We start from the raw sequence: 16,611 nt of genomic DNA, 5'->3' as shown, positions 1-16,611 counted from the left end.
CCCAAATGGATAGCTGTTTGTTTCAACACCAAGACTCCCTTTTTAAAAGGAGAATTATTTCAGTCATCCTGTTTTTCTACTCCTACTAAATACTGAGTGAGTCAAGAATGGTTATTATTATTCAGTCCAGTGGTTCCCAACCCTGGTGGTTTATTAGAATCATACTTAAAGATTTTTTTAAAATTTAGATATAGAGTGTGTATTAGTTTTCTAGGGATACCATAACAAAATACCACAGACTGGAGAGCTTAAAACAATAGAAATTTATTGTCTCACAGTTCTGGAGGTGAGAAGTCCAGAATCAAGGTGTTGGCAGGCCATGTTGTCTCTGAAAGCCCTAGCAGAGCATCTTTCCTTTCTTTCCAGCTTTTGGTGGTTGCAATTCTTGACATTCCTTGGCTTGTAGATGTATCACTCTGCCTCCACCATCACATGGTGTTCTCCCTGTGTGCCTGAATTTGCCTTTTCTTATAAGGACCCCAATCATTGGATTAAGATCCACCCTACTGTAGTATGACCTCATTTTAACATGATTACATCTGCAAAGACCATATTTCCAAATAAGTTTACAATCACAGGTTCTGCGTGGATGTGAATCTTGGGGGCATACTATTCATCCCATTACAGAGTGTCACATTTAAAAAATCTGCTTCACTAGGTCTGGATACCCCAGTATCCTTAATTTTTAAAAGCTTCACTGACTTGAGTTTACCTAAAAAGGTAAATATGGAAGAATAACTAGAACATTTCTAAAAAAGAAATTAAAAAAGGAAGTGACAGAAAACTAGTTTCGTCAGATATTAAAAATACTACAGAAGTAAAATGATTAATACAGCTTAGAACAAGAAATGAATTAGATCAATGGAACAAATATATTCCTTAAGTAGACCTCAAAACATAAAGGAATTCAGTTTATGATAAATGTGGCAATTGAAATTAGTGGGGGAAAAAAGGGGCTTATTCCATAAATAGCGCTGAGAGAGATGGCTATTTGGTGTTGGGGTGGGGCAGGGCCTATCCTTACCTTACTCCTTGTACCAAAATATAATTCTAGATGGATCAGATGTGGAAAAGGAAAAAAATGAAAACATAATTCTAGAAGAAAAGATGAATGTACTTATGTGTACTTAAGAATAGGGAATGCCCTTTTAAAGCAGAATCCCAAACCCAGATACCAATAAAGGAAACTATTGATGAATTTGTGTGCATAAAAGTTAAAAGCTTTGTGAGACAAAAAATACCATAAGCAAATTCAAAAGATCAACAGAGCTGGGAAAACATATTTGCAACATATATGACAAAGGGCTAGTTTAATTTACAATGAGTTCAGAAAAAAAATCAACATGAAAAAGGCAAAACCCAATAGTAAAATGAGCTAAAGAATAAGCAAGTAATTTACAAAGAAAGACATATACACATCAATAAAGATTTAAAAAGATGTTCAATCTCATCCATGAGATATATAAGAAATATATTTCTTATGTGTTATATAAGAAATATAAATCAAAACAATAAAATTCCATTTTCACCTATCATATTGGGAAGTGTTTAAAGTTTGATTATATGCAGAGCAAGAAATAGATATATGCTGCTGGTGGGACCATAAGTTGGTGCAACTTTTTGCAGATACGAATTGGCAATATTTATCAAAATAGAACATGCACATATTCTTTGACTGAATGTGGTGGACTTTGCTAGAGCATTCACAGCAATCATTCCCCACTTTTTCCTTTCTACCAATTCATAGGTTTTATTTGTGTATTTATTCTTCCCACTCATAGCCCGTGTATTTTGGGGTAAACTGATTCTACTCCTAGTTCTTCTGGCCACAGACATTATTACTTCAGGGAAGATTTGTAACATCGGCAAGCCAATTAGGGTGCACCTGGGGAGTCCTGCTCACTTGAAAGGCTGGATCAGAAGTTTTTGTGAACTTAAAGGAAGAGACTCAGTGTCCATTGCCACTGGGAAAACCATGCCATCTCATGGTTACCTTGCCTATAGCAATGGTTCTTGGCCTTTAGTGTGCAACAGAATCACCTAGTTTGTTAAAACACAAATTGCTGATCTCCATCTCCAGATTTTCAAATTCTGTAGCTCTGAGGTAGGGACCAAGAATTTCCTTTTGTAAGAAGTTCTCAGGTGCTGCTGAGGCTGCTGGTCCAGGGACTGCACTTAAAAATCCCCTTGGAGGGGCACCTGGGTGGCTCAGTCGTTGGGCGTCTGCCTTCGGCTCGGGTCATGATCCCAGGGTTCTGGGATCTGGCCCCGCATCAGGCTCCCTCCTCTGCGGGAAGCCTGCTTCTCCCTCTCCCACTCCCCCTGCTTGTGTTCCCTCTCTCACTGTGTCTCTCTCTGTCAAATAGGTAAATAAAAAATCTTAAAAAAAAAAATCCCCTTGGATAAAGTAGGGATTGCAGAACATAGAGACTGAAAGAAACTGGGTAACTCTAGCTCACCCTACTGCTGGAGTTGTGTTTTACTTGTAAACAAAAGCATCTTAATCATTATACTTAATAATCTTGCCACTAAAAATTTACCCTCTGGATATCCTTGCAGAAGTTCACCAAAATATATGTCCATGGATGATCACTGCAACTTTGTTTGTAATAGCTAAAACTGGAAGCAGTCAAGACACTTCTCAATAGGGAAATGATCTGATGGAATCATCCATCTAATGGAACACTATGTAGTGTTAAAAATGATGAAAGTCTTGGGGCACCTGGGTGGCTCAGTCTTTAAGCGCCTGCCTTCAGCTCAGGTCATGATCCCAGGGTCCTGGGATTGAGCCCCGCATCGGGCTTCCTGTTCGGCGGGAAGCCTGCTTCTCCCTCTCCCACTCCCCGTGCTTGTGTTCCCTCTCTTGCTGTGTCTCTGTCTGTCAAATAAATAAATAAAATCTTTAAAAAAAAATTATGAAAGTCTGTATAAGCTCATAAAGAAATATCTAAGATATATTAAGTAAAAAAAATCATGATGACTAAAAGGGAGCAATTTATACTTTTTAAACAAAAGAACAAACATAAATATATGCAGGTATATGCTTAATTATTTCCTGGAAGGTTAATTACTTCCTGGAAGGTTAATTCTGATTAAGAATGGCTACATTTGAGGAGAGGGGTTGGGATTGGGGTGGTGCTAGAGGTTTTCTAGTCATCACTTTGTACATTTTTATTGTTTTAATTGTCTAACGTTAGGTAAATTTTCCTTTTTTTAAAAAAAGAAAATGTCATTTGGAGTTATTTGGGCAAGGCATAGGCCAATTTTAGTCTCTTTGTATTTCTGTATTGAAAAAACAACTAATAAATGTTATATTCTTTTTTAAAAGATTAAATCATGAAAAGATAAATGGAAAATTGAAGACTTCCCGGGTACTCAACAAGGCTCGAGTGCCACAAACACAGTGCATAGGTTATAAACTGGTGAGGACCTATACCTACCCAGATTGAGACTCAACTATGGAGTTGTTTATCGTACCCTAGTATGCATATGAATCACCTAGGGATCTTGTTAAAATGCAGATTCTGATTGAGTAGATCTGAGGTGGGGCTCAATATTCTGCAGTTCTAATAGGCCCCCAAGTGATGTTACTATTGCTGGACCACTGATCAAACTCTATAGCAAGAAAAAAGGAGGTGAAGAGGAAGAAGAAAAAGGAAGAGTGGGAGTGGGCTGGGAAGATGGAGAGGAACGGAGAGATATAAGACACTGCAGCAGAATGATTAGACATGGTGGATGAGGAGAATCTGGGATGATGAGGTTTCTGGCCTGGGTGATGTGAGGATAGTGCTGACATTAGCCAGAGACAGAGGAATCAAGCTGGAGATAGGGGGAGAAATAGGAAACAGTGGAGGAGTGGTAGCAAGACTTCACATTTAAACATATTGAGTTATGCTTTTTCTGGGAAAGTATTATATGGACTTGCCCAGCAGACCATTTGAACTCTGCATCTCTTCAGTAGAGTTCAGTTGGAGGTAGATTTGGAAGTCATCTATATAAAGGTAAGAGTTGAGGCCATGGGATGGGATGAATCTCACCAAGGAGAAAGAATAGTGAGAATATGGCTGACAACAGAAACTCTGAGAAACGCTAATCCTAAGAGAGAGACTAAGGAAGGAAATGAAGAAGTAGTCAAGAGGCAGCACTGAAGACTAGATATCCTGAAGGGCCCTCCTACTACCAAAACTTGATCCTGCATAAAACTTAATTTGTACTGTATTGCTGGATATGTGAGTTAGCAACTGCTGCATCATAAACCATCCTCAAACTCAGTGGCTTGAAACCAAACCATTTATTATTGCTTATGAATCTACGTGTTGGCTGCATAGCTCTGCTGTTCTGGACCAGGCTTGGCTGATCTTGGCTGGGCTCATGTACCTGTGGTCTGCTGGTGGGTTGGCTGGGGGTTGACAGGTCTAGGATGGTCTTGTCTGGTATAGCTGGACAACTGGGTCTCACCCTCCAGAAGGCTAGCCCAGGCTTGTTCTCATGGGAGTTCCAGCGGTTCAAGAGATTGAGCAGAAGCAACCAGCCTAGGCATGGAACTGGCATAATTATCACTTCTGCAACAGTCTATTGGCGAAAACAAAACACTAGTCCAGATTCGAAGGGTGGAGAAACAGATGCCATCTCTTAATGGGAGGAGCTGTAGAAGGTATAGATAAAGGAAGATGTGAACAACTGTGGCCATTTTTGTAATCAATTAATCATGCTGGATTTACCAGAAGTAAAAGGAGTCTCTAGAGGATAAGAAAAAAAAAAAAACCAAACAAATCTATGACAATGACAGTTAACAAACAACAGTGAGCTGGCTGGGGAGAGCAGAGCACTTAAGGAAACTTCCAAATATAGAATAGAGGTATATCTTCGGAAAACTGAGGTGTTATTACTGGATAGAACAAGAAAGGTTGCTGGTCAGATAGGAAAACAGACAGACAGCTGCCTCAGAATCTAAGAGTCTAGCCTTTTTTATCAGAAAATTCTAGAAATACTTTAAATTGACAATGAAAAGTTTTGGTCTTTCTGGTCCTAGAAACTAGCATGCACATGGGTCAACTTTAGGAGTTTGAACTTGGACTCAAAACCAATACGCCAACCATGTCTTCTTAATGTACTGAATGTGTTTTCACATCCATTAGCTTCTTTTATTCTCACAACTATCTGTAAGGGAGGCAAGGCAGCAGGTGTTATTATTCCCACTTAATGCTACTTTTTAAAATAATTTTTTTTCACACACAAAGAAGATTTTTTTCACTATCTTATAAAGGTGAACATTTGCATGCCTTAGGTCCCAGCAGGAGCCATGTGCAAAAGTATTCACAGCAACATCAATGGAAACCCATATTCCTACTGGACAGAGAATGGGTAAATTGTGGTATATTCATACAATGGAATACTATATAGACGTGAAAACAAATTAACTACAATTATAGCAACAACACGTTTGAGTCAGAGAAATCAAATTGAGTAAGCAAAGGAAGTTGTAGGAGACTACATAAAAATTACATTTTTATAAAATTAAAAACCTAACAATATATTCAGAGGTAAGTATGTGATGAAAATATTTAAAAAGAAAACAAGGGAATGAAAAATAAAACTCAAGGTACCAGTTACCTCTGGGGAAGATAGGGAGATGGAATAGGTCTTAGGTTGAGCAGTGGGCTCATGAGTGTTCATTTTATTATCTAATCTCATAATGTATGTTACATATTGATTGCCTTTTGGTTTATCAAACATTACATGATTTTTTCAAAGTAGTCAAAAAGGAAAGAGAAAACAGGAGAGAAATGTGAGGGAAGCCAGTTTCAGGAAATAGGTTCTGTTTCAGTGTCAGTTACCGTGGAAGTCCTCGGTAAGATGAGGCCTGTGTGAACACCCAGGACTTGGTGACTGGGGGCACACTGGTCACCTTTGGAAGCAGCCACATTCAAATGGAAGGACTGGCACCCAATTATAGGCTAGGAAGGAATCTGTTATCAGGAAGTCAGGACTGGGAGTGTAAAGTCTTTCATCTATTACCATTTCCCCGCAAAACCACAACAATAGCTCACATTTATCAAGGCTGGATGATATGCCAGGCACTTTACATATACTATGTCACTTAATCCTCACAACCACCCCCACAAGGTGGGCTAGGGGAGCTAAGCTCAAATGCTTGTGTTACCTTCTTCAGCCACATGCAGAGAATCCCTTATGACACTGGAATGGGAATGAATCCTTCACTATTTCATTCCAAATTTTAGGTATAATGACTCAAGTGGTTAGAGAATGGCAACCAGACAAAATGTGACAAGTCAGTTCTACCCAGAAATGGGTCATTTCTCCTTGTGATGCTTTTACTGCAACTCACCAAACTTACCTCTCCCTTGTTCCAGGCACATAGTATAGAATTGTACTTTTCCACTTCTGTGAAGTTAGTTGCAAACATGTGACTTGCTTTGGGCGATGAAAAGAGAGAAGTGATGTGTGCCATTTTAAGCTTTAAGAGTCAGTATGCATTTTGGCCACATGCCTTCCCCTGACCCAGTAATGGGGCTTGTTAGTCTGAGTTCCCAAGTGACTGTAGATGAAGCGCTCCTGCCAACGTATGCTGGACATATATGAACAAGAAGTATACCTCTGTTATGTTATTGAGATTTGGGGGTTATTGCAGCAAAACCTAGCTTATCCCAACTGATACACTCCCCTTTTCAACAGTTAGAGATTATTGATGTATAAGGACTGAATCGTGAAATGTGAACGTATACAACTGTGTAAAATAAAGTGCCCAGACCTCTCTCTGGCAAGACCTCAATAGATCACTTTCTGTAATCTGTTCCTAAACAATGACCACAGAATTTTCATATTTCTCACACACAAAAACCAGTTGTAGAAGATATAAATAGAAGGCAATGTTCTAGGCTCACATTATTCCTAATGCTTCTGAGTTTAGAAGATACATTTTAATCCTTTGTTACTTTCTCCCTCAAATCCATGAAAAAGCACAATTGGCCCTGCTCGGATACATATACCCATCCCACTGGGAAGGTGAAGCCATGTGACTGACCACCAACCCACGTTTACCCCAAGATAGGGAGGAGCACTACCCCAAAGGGAAAAACTGAATTTAACTGCTAGAAAGAAGGAATGCTGGGCAGGCAGAAACAAAGTTATCTACTTAGTCAAAACAAACGTAGATTTAGAACACTGGTTTTATTGCTCACTAGCGTGTAGACTTGGGCGCCACTGAATGCATTTGCTCATATACAAAGTGGGGATAGTACTTATAGTACTTACTTTGCAGAGTGGTTTGAGGATTAGAAGAGCCTAGTACTACGCCTGGTACCCAATAGGTGCTCAATAAATGGTAACTTTCAAAAGCCAAATGCTAAAGATTTCCTACTATTAATTTCTGAGTCCCAACCCCCAAAGATCAAAGGCTAGGAAAAGGCATCTACAGCCATGATAAACCCAATATAAAATGAAGTATGTTACAAATAAGAATTTTAATTTAAGGGTAAGGTGTTTATAAGCTTCAGTAAGCCTCTAATGCTCCCCTTTAGACTCAGCTGTTTCCTTTGGTACTCTGTACACACAAGGCACAGAGCAGTTAGGGAGGCCAAGCCCAGCTGGTGTCACTCAGCAGAAGCAGTAAGGTAAGAAAAATGCCCTAGAGTCCTGGCTTCAGACTCTGCTCCAAGCACCCCTCTATGGCTCAAAGGTGACTCAGAGCTCAGGATTGTTTTTTTCATAGCCCCATAACACATTTAAATGAATACCATCCAGTGCTGAACCTTCATACTCAATCGTGTGTTTCTGCCATCAACACATCCTGCCTCAGAAGTCTACAATCTGCTTTATACCAGGGAATATTTTCAAAGGTGTTCTAGCTGTCCTTGATTTGCTAGGTGCATGCTGGGTGGTAGGTGCCAAGAAGACAGAGATGATTGAGTTTAACTGAGGGGCAGACATGCAGCAAAGTGCTATAGGGACTGGGTGTGATGAGTCTATACAGGGATCCCTAGTCAGGGATCAAGAAAAGAATCACAAAGATATGAGCTGAATCTTGGGGGGTAAAGTTGAGAATGCACCAGAGACAAGGGGAGAGAGGCATTCTCGGCAACGGTACAAGCAAATGCAAAGAAACAGATATTAACAGCTGTATGGGATGCACTTTAGTGTTGCTGAAGTGGGTTAGGGTTGTAGGAAATGGGGCTAGGAAAGTGGTCAGGGGCCAGATCATGAAGGGACCATAGAAGCAGGGGTACAGCATGTTAGAAGGACAGATTACTCTGGAAGCTGATATACATGGTGGATTAAAGCAGTGGTTCTTAATGTTTCTTGAGTCATAGCCTTCTTTAAGAACCCGAAAAAAGCTACAGGCCCTTTCACTGGAAAAGGTCCATACACTTAAACACGAAATGTTGCTTAAAATTTCCTGGTTAGGCGTAAGACAGGGGAGCAACTACAATAATTCAGGTGAGACATGAAGGGGCCTGAACTAAACCACAGCAGCTGGGACAAAAAAGGGACAGATGTGAGAAACAGAAAGCTGGTTGAGTATTATCAACAGATCTTGTCAGGAGTTGGGTTTCAGAAGTGAGGGAAAGGCATGAGTCTAGGATAACTCCCCGGTTGGTTTGTGATTTTGACCATTGAGTAGAAGGTAGTGTCGCTCACAGAGAGGGGGAGGCTCCAGAAGAGAGGATGTGTTCAGTCTGGGAAATGTCAAGTCAAAAGTGCCTTTAGAACATCCAAATAAAAAAGTTCAGCAGGAAGCTAAATATGCCCTTCCTTTTGATGATTCTTGTACTATTTCTCTTGCCCTGATATTCAACTACATATAGGCTCCTAAATCTCTGTGCAACATTTCTGAATTGAGAGAAGCATATCCCCCACTTGCAGAAAGGGATCCAGAAATGGGAGAAGAAATCAAACTTCACACACCCAAAATTATTTCACATTTTTTTTTTACTAAAAGAATAGACTTTTATTAAGCACTGTAAGTTTCTTTCCATCAGCATTAACAGAACAACAGACCAATTTCCATCACAGAACAACTCCTGAGACATTTTCATTCCTTTCTGAAACACTTCCAGAAACTCCTGCAGTTTCCCCTAAGAAGCATCCATTCAAACTTACATTAATAAACTATGGAGCTTTTGTGGTGAGGTGGGCCAAAAAGGCAGGGAATTTGGAATCTGGGAGTGGGAAAGAGAAATACATATTATCCATCCACTAAACACACTGTCAAGAGCACAGGAGAAGAGTTATTAACACAGGAAAAAACAATGAAAGAATTTACTTTTGTCAATAACATCATTTATCAGGGAGCACTACAAATCATTGACTCCTTGCAGTTAAAGTTTCTTTAACCTAGTATGTTATTCTAAAAATAGAAGAGAATAGAATAAAAGAAAAGGAGGGGAAGTGTCTTCGGGGAAGTAACTAAAATGAAGTCATCAGATTTGGCAGGGTTATGAGAGATTAATAAAATCTGAAATATTTAATTTGCTTCATTTACATGAAAATTCACTAGTCATTAGTTACTACCAACACGGACAAAAAGAGCATCTATGAAAGTACAAGGGCAATGTCAAAAGCTGAAATGGGCACCCTAGCACAGGGGGTATTTTATTTTGCTTTTAACTTGGAAAAGATGATTTTGTAAAAAAAAAAAAAATGAAGTTATCTTCTTAGAACATCAAAACAACCTCTGACAATATTGAAGGTAATTAGTAGTAATAAGGGAATAAGTGCACTGAGCTCTACCTGCCCCAGCAGACTACTGCAATAAAGCCAAGGGAAAGAGAATGGAGGGTCAAATTAAAGATGCCAAAGTCACGAAAGGGAGAAAAATATAGAGTGACATACAATGGAACAGTGAAAACTTACCCCCTGCCCCAAAACCCCAAGCATATTTAGGAAATATGCATCAGGAAATGAACAAGTATAATGATTAAACCTTAGTAGAATTCTACTAGCTACTTTAAACTGTGGTCTACCTGTATTGTCATTTCAAAGGGGGGGGGGTCTTAGAGACTGAAAGGGTAGCACTGACATGCCCACATGAGCCTTCTAAGGTTCCAACGGACTGGATCACTATAACCAAACAGTTACTTCCACATTCTTCCTACCCTACGTAAGCATTCCTCCCCCCCACCCCCTCCCCCGCCTTAACCACCCTCCCTAATGCCTTGTCTGGCTGTTTTTCTCAGTGATCAAAAGAAGCTAATGTGACTTGGCCAATCAATAATGCCAGAAAATCAAGATGGAGACCAAAATCAAATGTCACTGGCCAAAGCAAGTGCCATTTCTTGGGCTTTAAAGTCTACCCAAAGTCCTCCTGGCTCAGAATGAAAATGATGCAAGTGAGCAAAAGTTTGTCGGGCCTGGTTCAGACCAGACTGGCCACTGAATAAGGGTGCGAGTTACAGGCTGACCCCAAGACATACCAGCAGAAATCAAGAAGAACTGCAAGTCTTTGGGAATCAGTGGCTATATACAACCAGGGTGCTTTTGCCTGTGGCCCTACAAGGTCAAAGGGTCATTTCTGGGGGTACCTATATGACTTTGTTCAAGAGAGGCCACACATATCATAGTAAGAAATGGAACCTCGAGTAAAGGATGACAGTCTCTTCAAGTGGTACTCGCAGCAAAGATCAGACCCACCTTCCCCAATTTGTCCTCAGATAAGAAAAAGTTCATCTTTCAGTAATGAATCTGAGCCTTTCTGGCTTCTAAACTGTATATTTTGGCAGATAAATTAAAATGCAGGAATGTGGCCCTTTATGGTTCTTTCTTATAACCTTCCAAACCCAAAATGCTGAATCCAAATAAAAATCAAGGTTGGAAGTGAGCCACTTATTTCACCCTGGGCCAGGCTAGGAGAAAGCAGAGGTGTGTGGAAGGGAGAAAAGCAAGCCTTTTGGCAAACTGGAATCATCCCTGTCAAAGCAGCAATTTTACTTCTCACAGTGAATGCCTATAAAACAAATTTTCTTAAGGCTGTGAGAGTTAACAATACTGTCATTTGATTGTGTCAAATAGATTCAAGATGCACAGAAACAGTTAACTGAAGAAAATACCTTTCCATAGAAAATGGTGTCTACATACTTAATTTAACTCAGCTCAGTAATTGTGTGGTCATTTTTAGAGCTTCGAAGGATTCCTCCCTCTGTGGCTCCAGAAAGAAATTTCCAAGCCACCTAAGTGCATTACCAAATCCCTCTCTTGCTGGACATAGAAGTCCTAACCTTCAAGATTTTGGTGAAAGGCTGGGCAGGTCCACTAGAAGAGGGGGGACCAAATTAAGGGAGCAAATCCAAAGAGGAGGTCTCTGTATGCTTTGTTCCTGGTTATATCTTGCTAGGTGTGCACTCTCGTCATCTTGCTTTGGTTTATGTAAGAAGTGTCTGGGCAGGGAGAGAGGCATTCTAGGGCTCCCTCCCCCTACAAGTTGTGGGTTCTTTTAAACTGGGCCAGACTAGGATTAAACAGTCTGAGACTGTTTCCAATCTCTCATGATGCACTCATTGTAAGTGGGCAGTGAGCAAACAGCCTTCTGGTTGTCTGGAAAAAAAATCACCAAGGACCTACTGTGGGTTAAGGTGCATGGGGTTTTTCAAAAAGAGAGAGAAACCCTGCTAGAAGTCTAGTCGGTTGAATTCCTGTAGAAATGGTACTTCTTGGGCAAGAATATCACAGAGCCCAAAAGGAGATGTGTAAGGCTGGAAGCCTCAGTTCCTGAATGAAGACACAATGCTAATCTGTTGTAAGCCATGTTCCCATCCCTCATACCGAAGCTGCTGAGGAGGGAAACTGGAAATGCAAGGTTGTCTCAAGAGTATCTCCGGCAAGGAAGAACAGCTTTTTTTGTCCTGGACAGATTCTGGCCTCCTCAGGGGCTGGGAGCCTTTCCAGAATGCCCCTAAAGGCCTGGGCCAGAGTCCTCTGAAGTCCTCCTTGCAAAGCAAATGAAAAGATCCAGTAGTCAAAATGTCAATGAACAAATAAAACAATCTAGGCATGTAAAATCAAATTGTCGATTTCCTCACACTTCCCTACCCCATCTTTCCAACGCTAGTCCTCTCTCCTTCAGGGATTCATGGCAATCAATTCTAGCCTGATGCCAGTTTGACCCAGGAGTTCCAGATGAGATTTCCTCCAAATTGGCTGCAAGCCCTGGTAATCACCTCCCATCCCCTTTCTCTCTCTGAACGAGGCTGTTCCCCCCGAAGGAAATGCCCGAATCTTCCCCACGCCATTCCAACCTCCCTGTGTTCACTCTATGGGATGTGAGGGCTCTGTTCAAGATTAAACTTGTGACAACCCAACTGTTTGTTGTTCTGAACAGGCAATCTCTGGAAAGTACTTTTTGTCTGCTTTAGAGAAGCCCATCTTCACATAACTGATGGGCTGTGACTCAGTAAGGATTTTAAAGTGTGGTCTTTTGAAACCCACCACTCCATAGCAGTGGAAGCATTTCTGGGAAATTCAGTAAATCCTCTGGGACATCACCAAGTATGTATGTATGTGTGCATGCACGCACACATGCACACACACATATATTTATATATATAAAATATGTATAGATAAATAGATCTGTCTCTTTATATAAAGGGTATGTGTATGCATATAGATACACACATTCATATATACATCCACCCACACACCCACACACCCATACACACACACACACACACACACACACACACGCACTGTCTTTTCAGTTCCCTTTCGAACTCAGTTTTAATACATCGATTCCCACCCTTTCAGGGTGTGGGCAGCAGGGAGTGGGTGAACTGCGCCACATCTTCTATTTTACAAACAATGCATTAGTTCAGAGGCAGGAAAAATCTGCCCAGTACTTTTCTGACTCACTAGAATCCCCCAGTACAAAGGCCATTGGTAGTTTTTGTTTTTGTTTTTTTTCTAAAGTGTATAAAATAAAATAAAAAATAAAAATAAAATAAAATAACCAATACTATTTCACTTCCCTGAAAACATTTACCTATCTGATTGTCAGGCCAGAGTTAGAGGCGGTGGCACAAAATCCTGGATGAGGTGAATGGGGAGAAAGAGTGAGAGGAAGGTACGGATTATATACCAAGGTCCCACTACTTCATAGAGGAAAAAGCAAGTTAGGAGGCCACAGACGGCAGTCCCTACCCCTACCATCCATGGGTTTTGTAAATGAGTAACGTGATGAAGACTCAGAAAACCAAAGCTGGAACTTTTCTATAGGGCCTTACGTGATGACACCAGATTTCTGACAGACACTGCCTTACTACGCTCCCAGGGGAGGCAAAGAGAATATTGGCACTTCATATTCAATTTGAGAATAGGAGCTAGTCCTGCTGCCATTCGTCTCTGCCAGAGCTTCCCCAGAAGCAGACCACTAAGTCTGGAGGTCCAGAGAAACACAGGGAACGGGAAAAGATGAATACAACAGGACATCCCAATAAAATGCTGGATAAATCTAGGGTAAAGCATTTAGGTCCTCCTCTAACTTGGGCCTACAATCAGAAAAGTATAGGTTTTCCTCTCTTCCTGATCTGCTGAAGCCATCTTCTGCTCGTTACCCCTCCTTCTGCTGTACCACAGTTCCTAGCTTTTGCTCTCGTAAGCGGCTCTTCTCCCCATTCTTCGCAGGGAAGTAGCGGTTACCATTATTACACATGTTGCTGTCTCTGGGTAAGGCACACTGGGATGGAGCTGGAAGATGATGATCACTCTTCTCTTCTTTGATCAATGTGCCATTGTTTCCATTTACCTGGGAGTGGGACCGACCCTGATGAGGCTCCAGGGATTTAGAAACTCCATCGGAAGTGCCCTGTCAAAGATGGAGAGAGTCAGTGGAAATGGTAATTACCCAAACATGTTCTTAAGCTAGCCTCCAGAAGCTGCTTCAGTTCTTCAAACACAGCAGAAAGCCCAAAGCTTGTTACCACCTAGTAGTACACTCTGATGACTGTCCTGAGAACTTAGGGTGACAACAGACGGATTTGACCGAAACTCAATGGCCATGACAACCACATAATAATGACATAGCTATCATTTATAAAGCTTTACAATGTATTTTTCTAATACTAGTAGGAACCCTGAATGGTAGACATGGTGCCCCATTTACAGATGCGGAAACTGAGGCTCAGAAAGGTTAAAGTAACTCGCTCAAGGACACTCAGATAGAAAGTAGTGGGGTCAGGATTCCATGCCAGGTGGGTCAGCCTCTAAAGTCTATTCTCTTTAACCGCTGCACAATACTGTCCAATGCTGACAACTGGACATGTAAATGAAAGGAAAGGAAAATCAGAAGATCTCTGTGCACTATTCCACAGAATCTTTCATAACTAAAAACAGTCACCTGTTTTTCTGTTAATTCCAGGGATGTGACTGCTATTGAAATGCTAATGACATGAACTGCATTACCTTGCAGTGCAGGGCTGTCTCTCCATGAATGTTATTAGGAAAATAGCAGCTTCCGATTGCTAAGTGGTTGGGTGTGCCAGGTACTCTGTTGTCTATTTTATGGATAAGACAAATGAGGCTCAGAAAAAAGTAAAATGATTTGCCCAAGGTCACTGGCATGCCTAGACTTACATCCAAGTCTATTTGACTCCAAAGACCTCATTCTTTCCACTAAGATACAATACATAATGGAAATCTTATTTATCTATCTATCTATTTATTTATTTATTTTAAATTCAATTCAGTGTAACAGAAATCTAATACCTGTTGAATCTGTGGTCAATTATAAATAATAACTTAATTTTTATTGAGTACTTCCCATGTTACAGCCTCTGTGATAAACACTTTACATCATTTAATACTCATAATAACTCTGTGAGGTAGATGCCAATTTCTCCATGTTACAGACAAGGATACTAGGGCACAGGGAAGTTAAGTAACTTGTGTAAGGTCACAGAGCTAGTAAATGGCAGAGCCAGATTCAAAGCTAGATCATTTGGCTCCAAAACCTGTACTACATGGGCACTACTATAAAGTGTTGCTCAAGAACCTGGAAAAAAAGATGCAACTAGTAAAAATCCGCACAGTGGATGGAATTAGCTACCTGAGGGAGTCAACAAAGAAATCAAAACATTACCAATAAGTGACTTCAGAATCTGAAAATACACAAAAATCCAGTGGCCTAGGAATAATCTCAAGAGGACAGGACAATAGGGGCACCCGGCTGGCTCAGTCGGAAGAGCATGTAACTCCTGATTTCGGGGTTGTGAGTCTGAGCCCCATGTTGGGTGCAGAGATTACTAAAAAAAAATAAACAGACTTTAGAAAAACAAAGAATGCAGGACTATAATGTAAGCAGATTTAATAAGCTGGAACAATGATCTCATACTCTGAAGAAAGGGTGACTGAACAGAAAAAGGAGAGTCATCAAGGCAATCAGCAGCAGCTCTGCCCAGAAACGATGCCTTAGTTAAAAACAAAGTCAACATGAGAATTTCCTTGGCCAGGCTACCTCTGGAGTAGATAACAGTATCCCCAGTAATCTTAGCAAAGAGAAACTTAAGATCATCTACCATCCCTTTTTTTCCCTTAGTTTCTTCATCTGTAAAATATAATAATACTATCTGTTTTTTAAATTCCTATAAGGATTCAATGAGACACTCCATGTAAAGCACTTAGAACACGTTGTGCCTGGCACACTGTAAGAACTCAATAAATGCTAGCTAATATTATTATTATTATTTTTTTAAAGATTTTATTTATTTATTTGACAGAGAGAAACACAGCGAGAGAGGGAACACAAGCAGGGGCAGAGGGAGAGGGAAAAGCAGGCCTCCCACAGAGCAGGGAGCCCGATGTGGGGCTCGATCCCAGGACACTGGGATCATGACCTGAGCCGAAGGCAGACGCTTAACAGCTGAGCCACCCAGGCGCCCCGCTAGCTAATATTATTTTGATTCCAAGTCCCCAAGCAAACTTCCATTACCATGGTTTCCCTTGCAGCTTACACTTAAAGAAAGCAAGCTCTGGTAGAAATGGTTAAGAGTGTATGCACTAGGGTCAGCCAGACCTAAGTCTGAATCTTGTCTCTGCCAATTAGAGTTGTTATACTGCAGTGGAATCAGGACAGTACAGGGCTTTGGAATCAGCTCAGGACGGAATGGCAACACAGATATTGACTTGATGGATAATTTTGGGCAAGATGTTTCATCCCTCTGAGCCTCAGTTTCCTCCTGTTTAAAATGGAGAATAATAAACACCTCACAAGTATTTACAAGAGTGACCAGAAAAGAGTAAGTGTACAATATATCACAATAATTACTGTGGAAAGTACTTGATTGAGATAAAGTACTGTGAATTCGTACCTTTCACTAAATCTTTCACAGATCTTTCAGTATCTTTCCCTCCCTCTCTTCTCCCCAAGGCCACTCTTTCAGCCATATCCACATAGCTATTTCTGTGATCTTAATGTGAGTCAACCCCTGAGAGATAGAGCTACTCTTGTACCAAAAAAAAAAAAAAAAAAATCCGGTTTTTCAGACCATATACCTAATGATCAGACCCTGAATCATGGTGAGTTAATCAAGGCTGTATTACCTTATGGGAGCCTATCTGAGCGACCAGTTTTCCTTCTAGGTATAATCCCTTGTATCTTACTGAACA

At 40.7% G+C, this 16,611-nt stretch overlaps 1 protein-coding gene and 1 long non-coding RNA gene across 7 annotated transcripts in view; both read right to left on the bottom strand.

The window, feature by feature from the left end:
• Positions 1–244: 244 nt before the first annotated feature.
• LOC144380590 (uncharacterized) lies at positions 245–4,855 on the bottom strand. Its single transcript, XR_013444797.1, has 2 exons — positions 4,378–4,855; positions 245–2,878 (listed from the first exon to the last, which is right to left on the bottom strand). It is a non-coding gene; the product is annotated as an uncharacterized LOC144380590 (long non-coding RNA).
• A 4,076-nt stretch (positions 4,856–8,931) lies between these two features.
• Positions 8,932–16,611, bottom strand: part of FAM120C (family with sequence similarity 120 member C) — a 106,639-nt gene continuing 98,959 nt past the window's right edge. For 2 of the 6 annotated variants that reach the window (XM_078064600.1, XM_078064604.1), the window contains 3 exons: positions 13,648–13,813; positions 11,779–11,942; positions 8,932–9,179 (listed from right to left, as the gene is read on the bottom strand). In XM_078064600.1, the coding sequence (XP_077920726.1) occupies positions 9,117–9,179; positions 11,779–11,942; positions 13,648–13,813 (393 nt within the window). In that variant the 3' untranslated portion in view covers positions 8,932–9,116. Of the gene's footprint in view, positions 13,814–16,611 lie in introns of all 6 variants that reach the window. The other 4 variants (XM_078064602.1, XM_078064601.1, XM_078064603.1 and 1 more) reach the window with 4 other exon arrangements.

The sequence above is a fragment of the Halichoerus grypus genome, chromosome X, assembly GCF_964656455.1.
Source record: "Halichoerus grypus chromosome X, mHalGry1.hap1.1, whole genome shotgun sequence".
NCBI classification, from domain to species: Eukaryota; Metazoa; Chordata; class Mammalia; order Carnivora; family Phocidae; genus Halichoerus; species Halichoerus grypus.
Note: the sequence above shows the minus strand (reverse complement) of the source record. Positions and strands in the feature narration are given on the sequence as shown.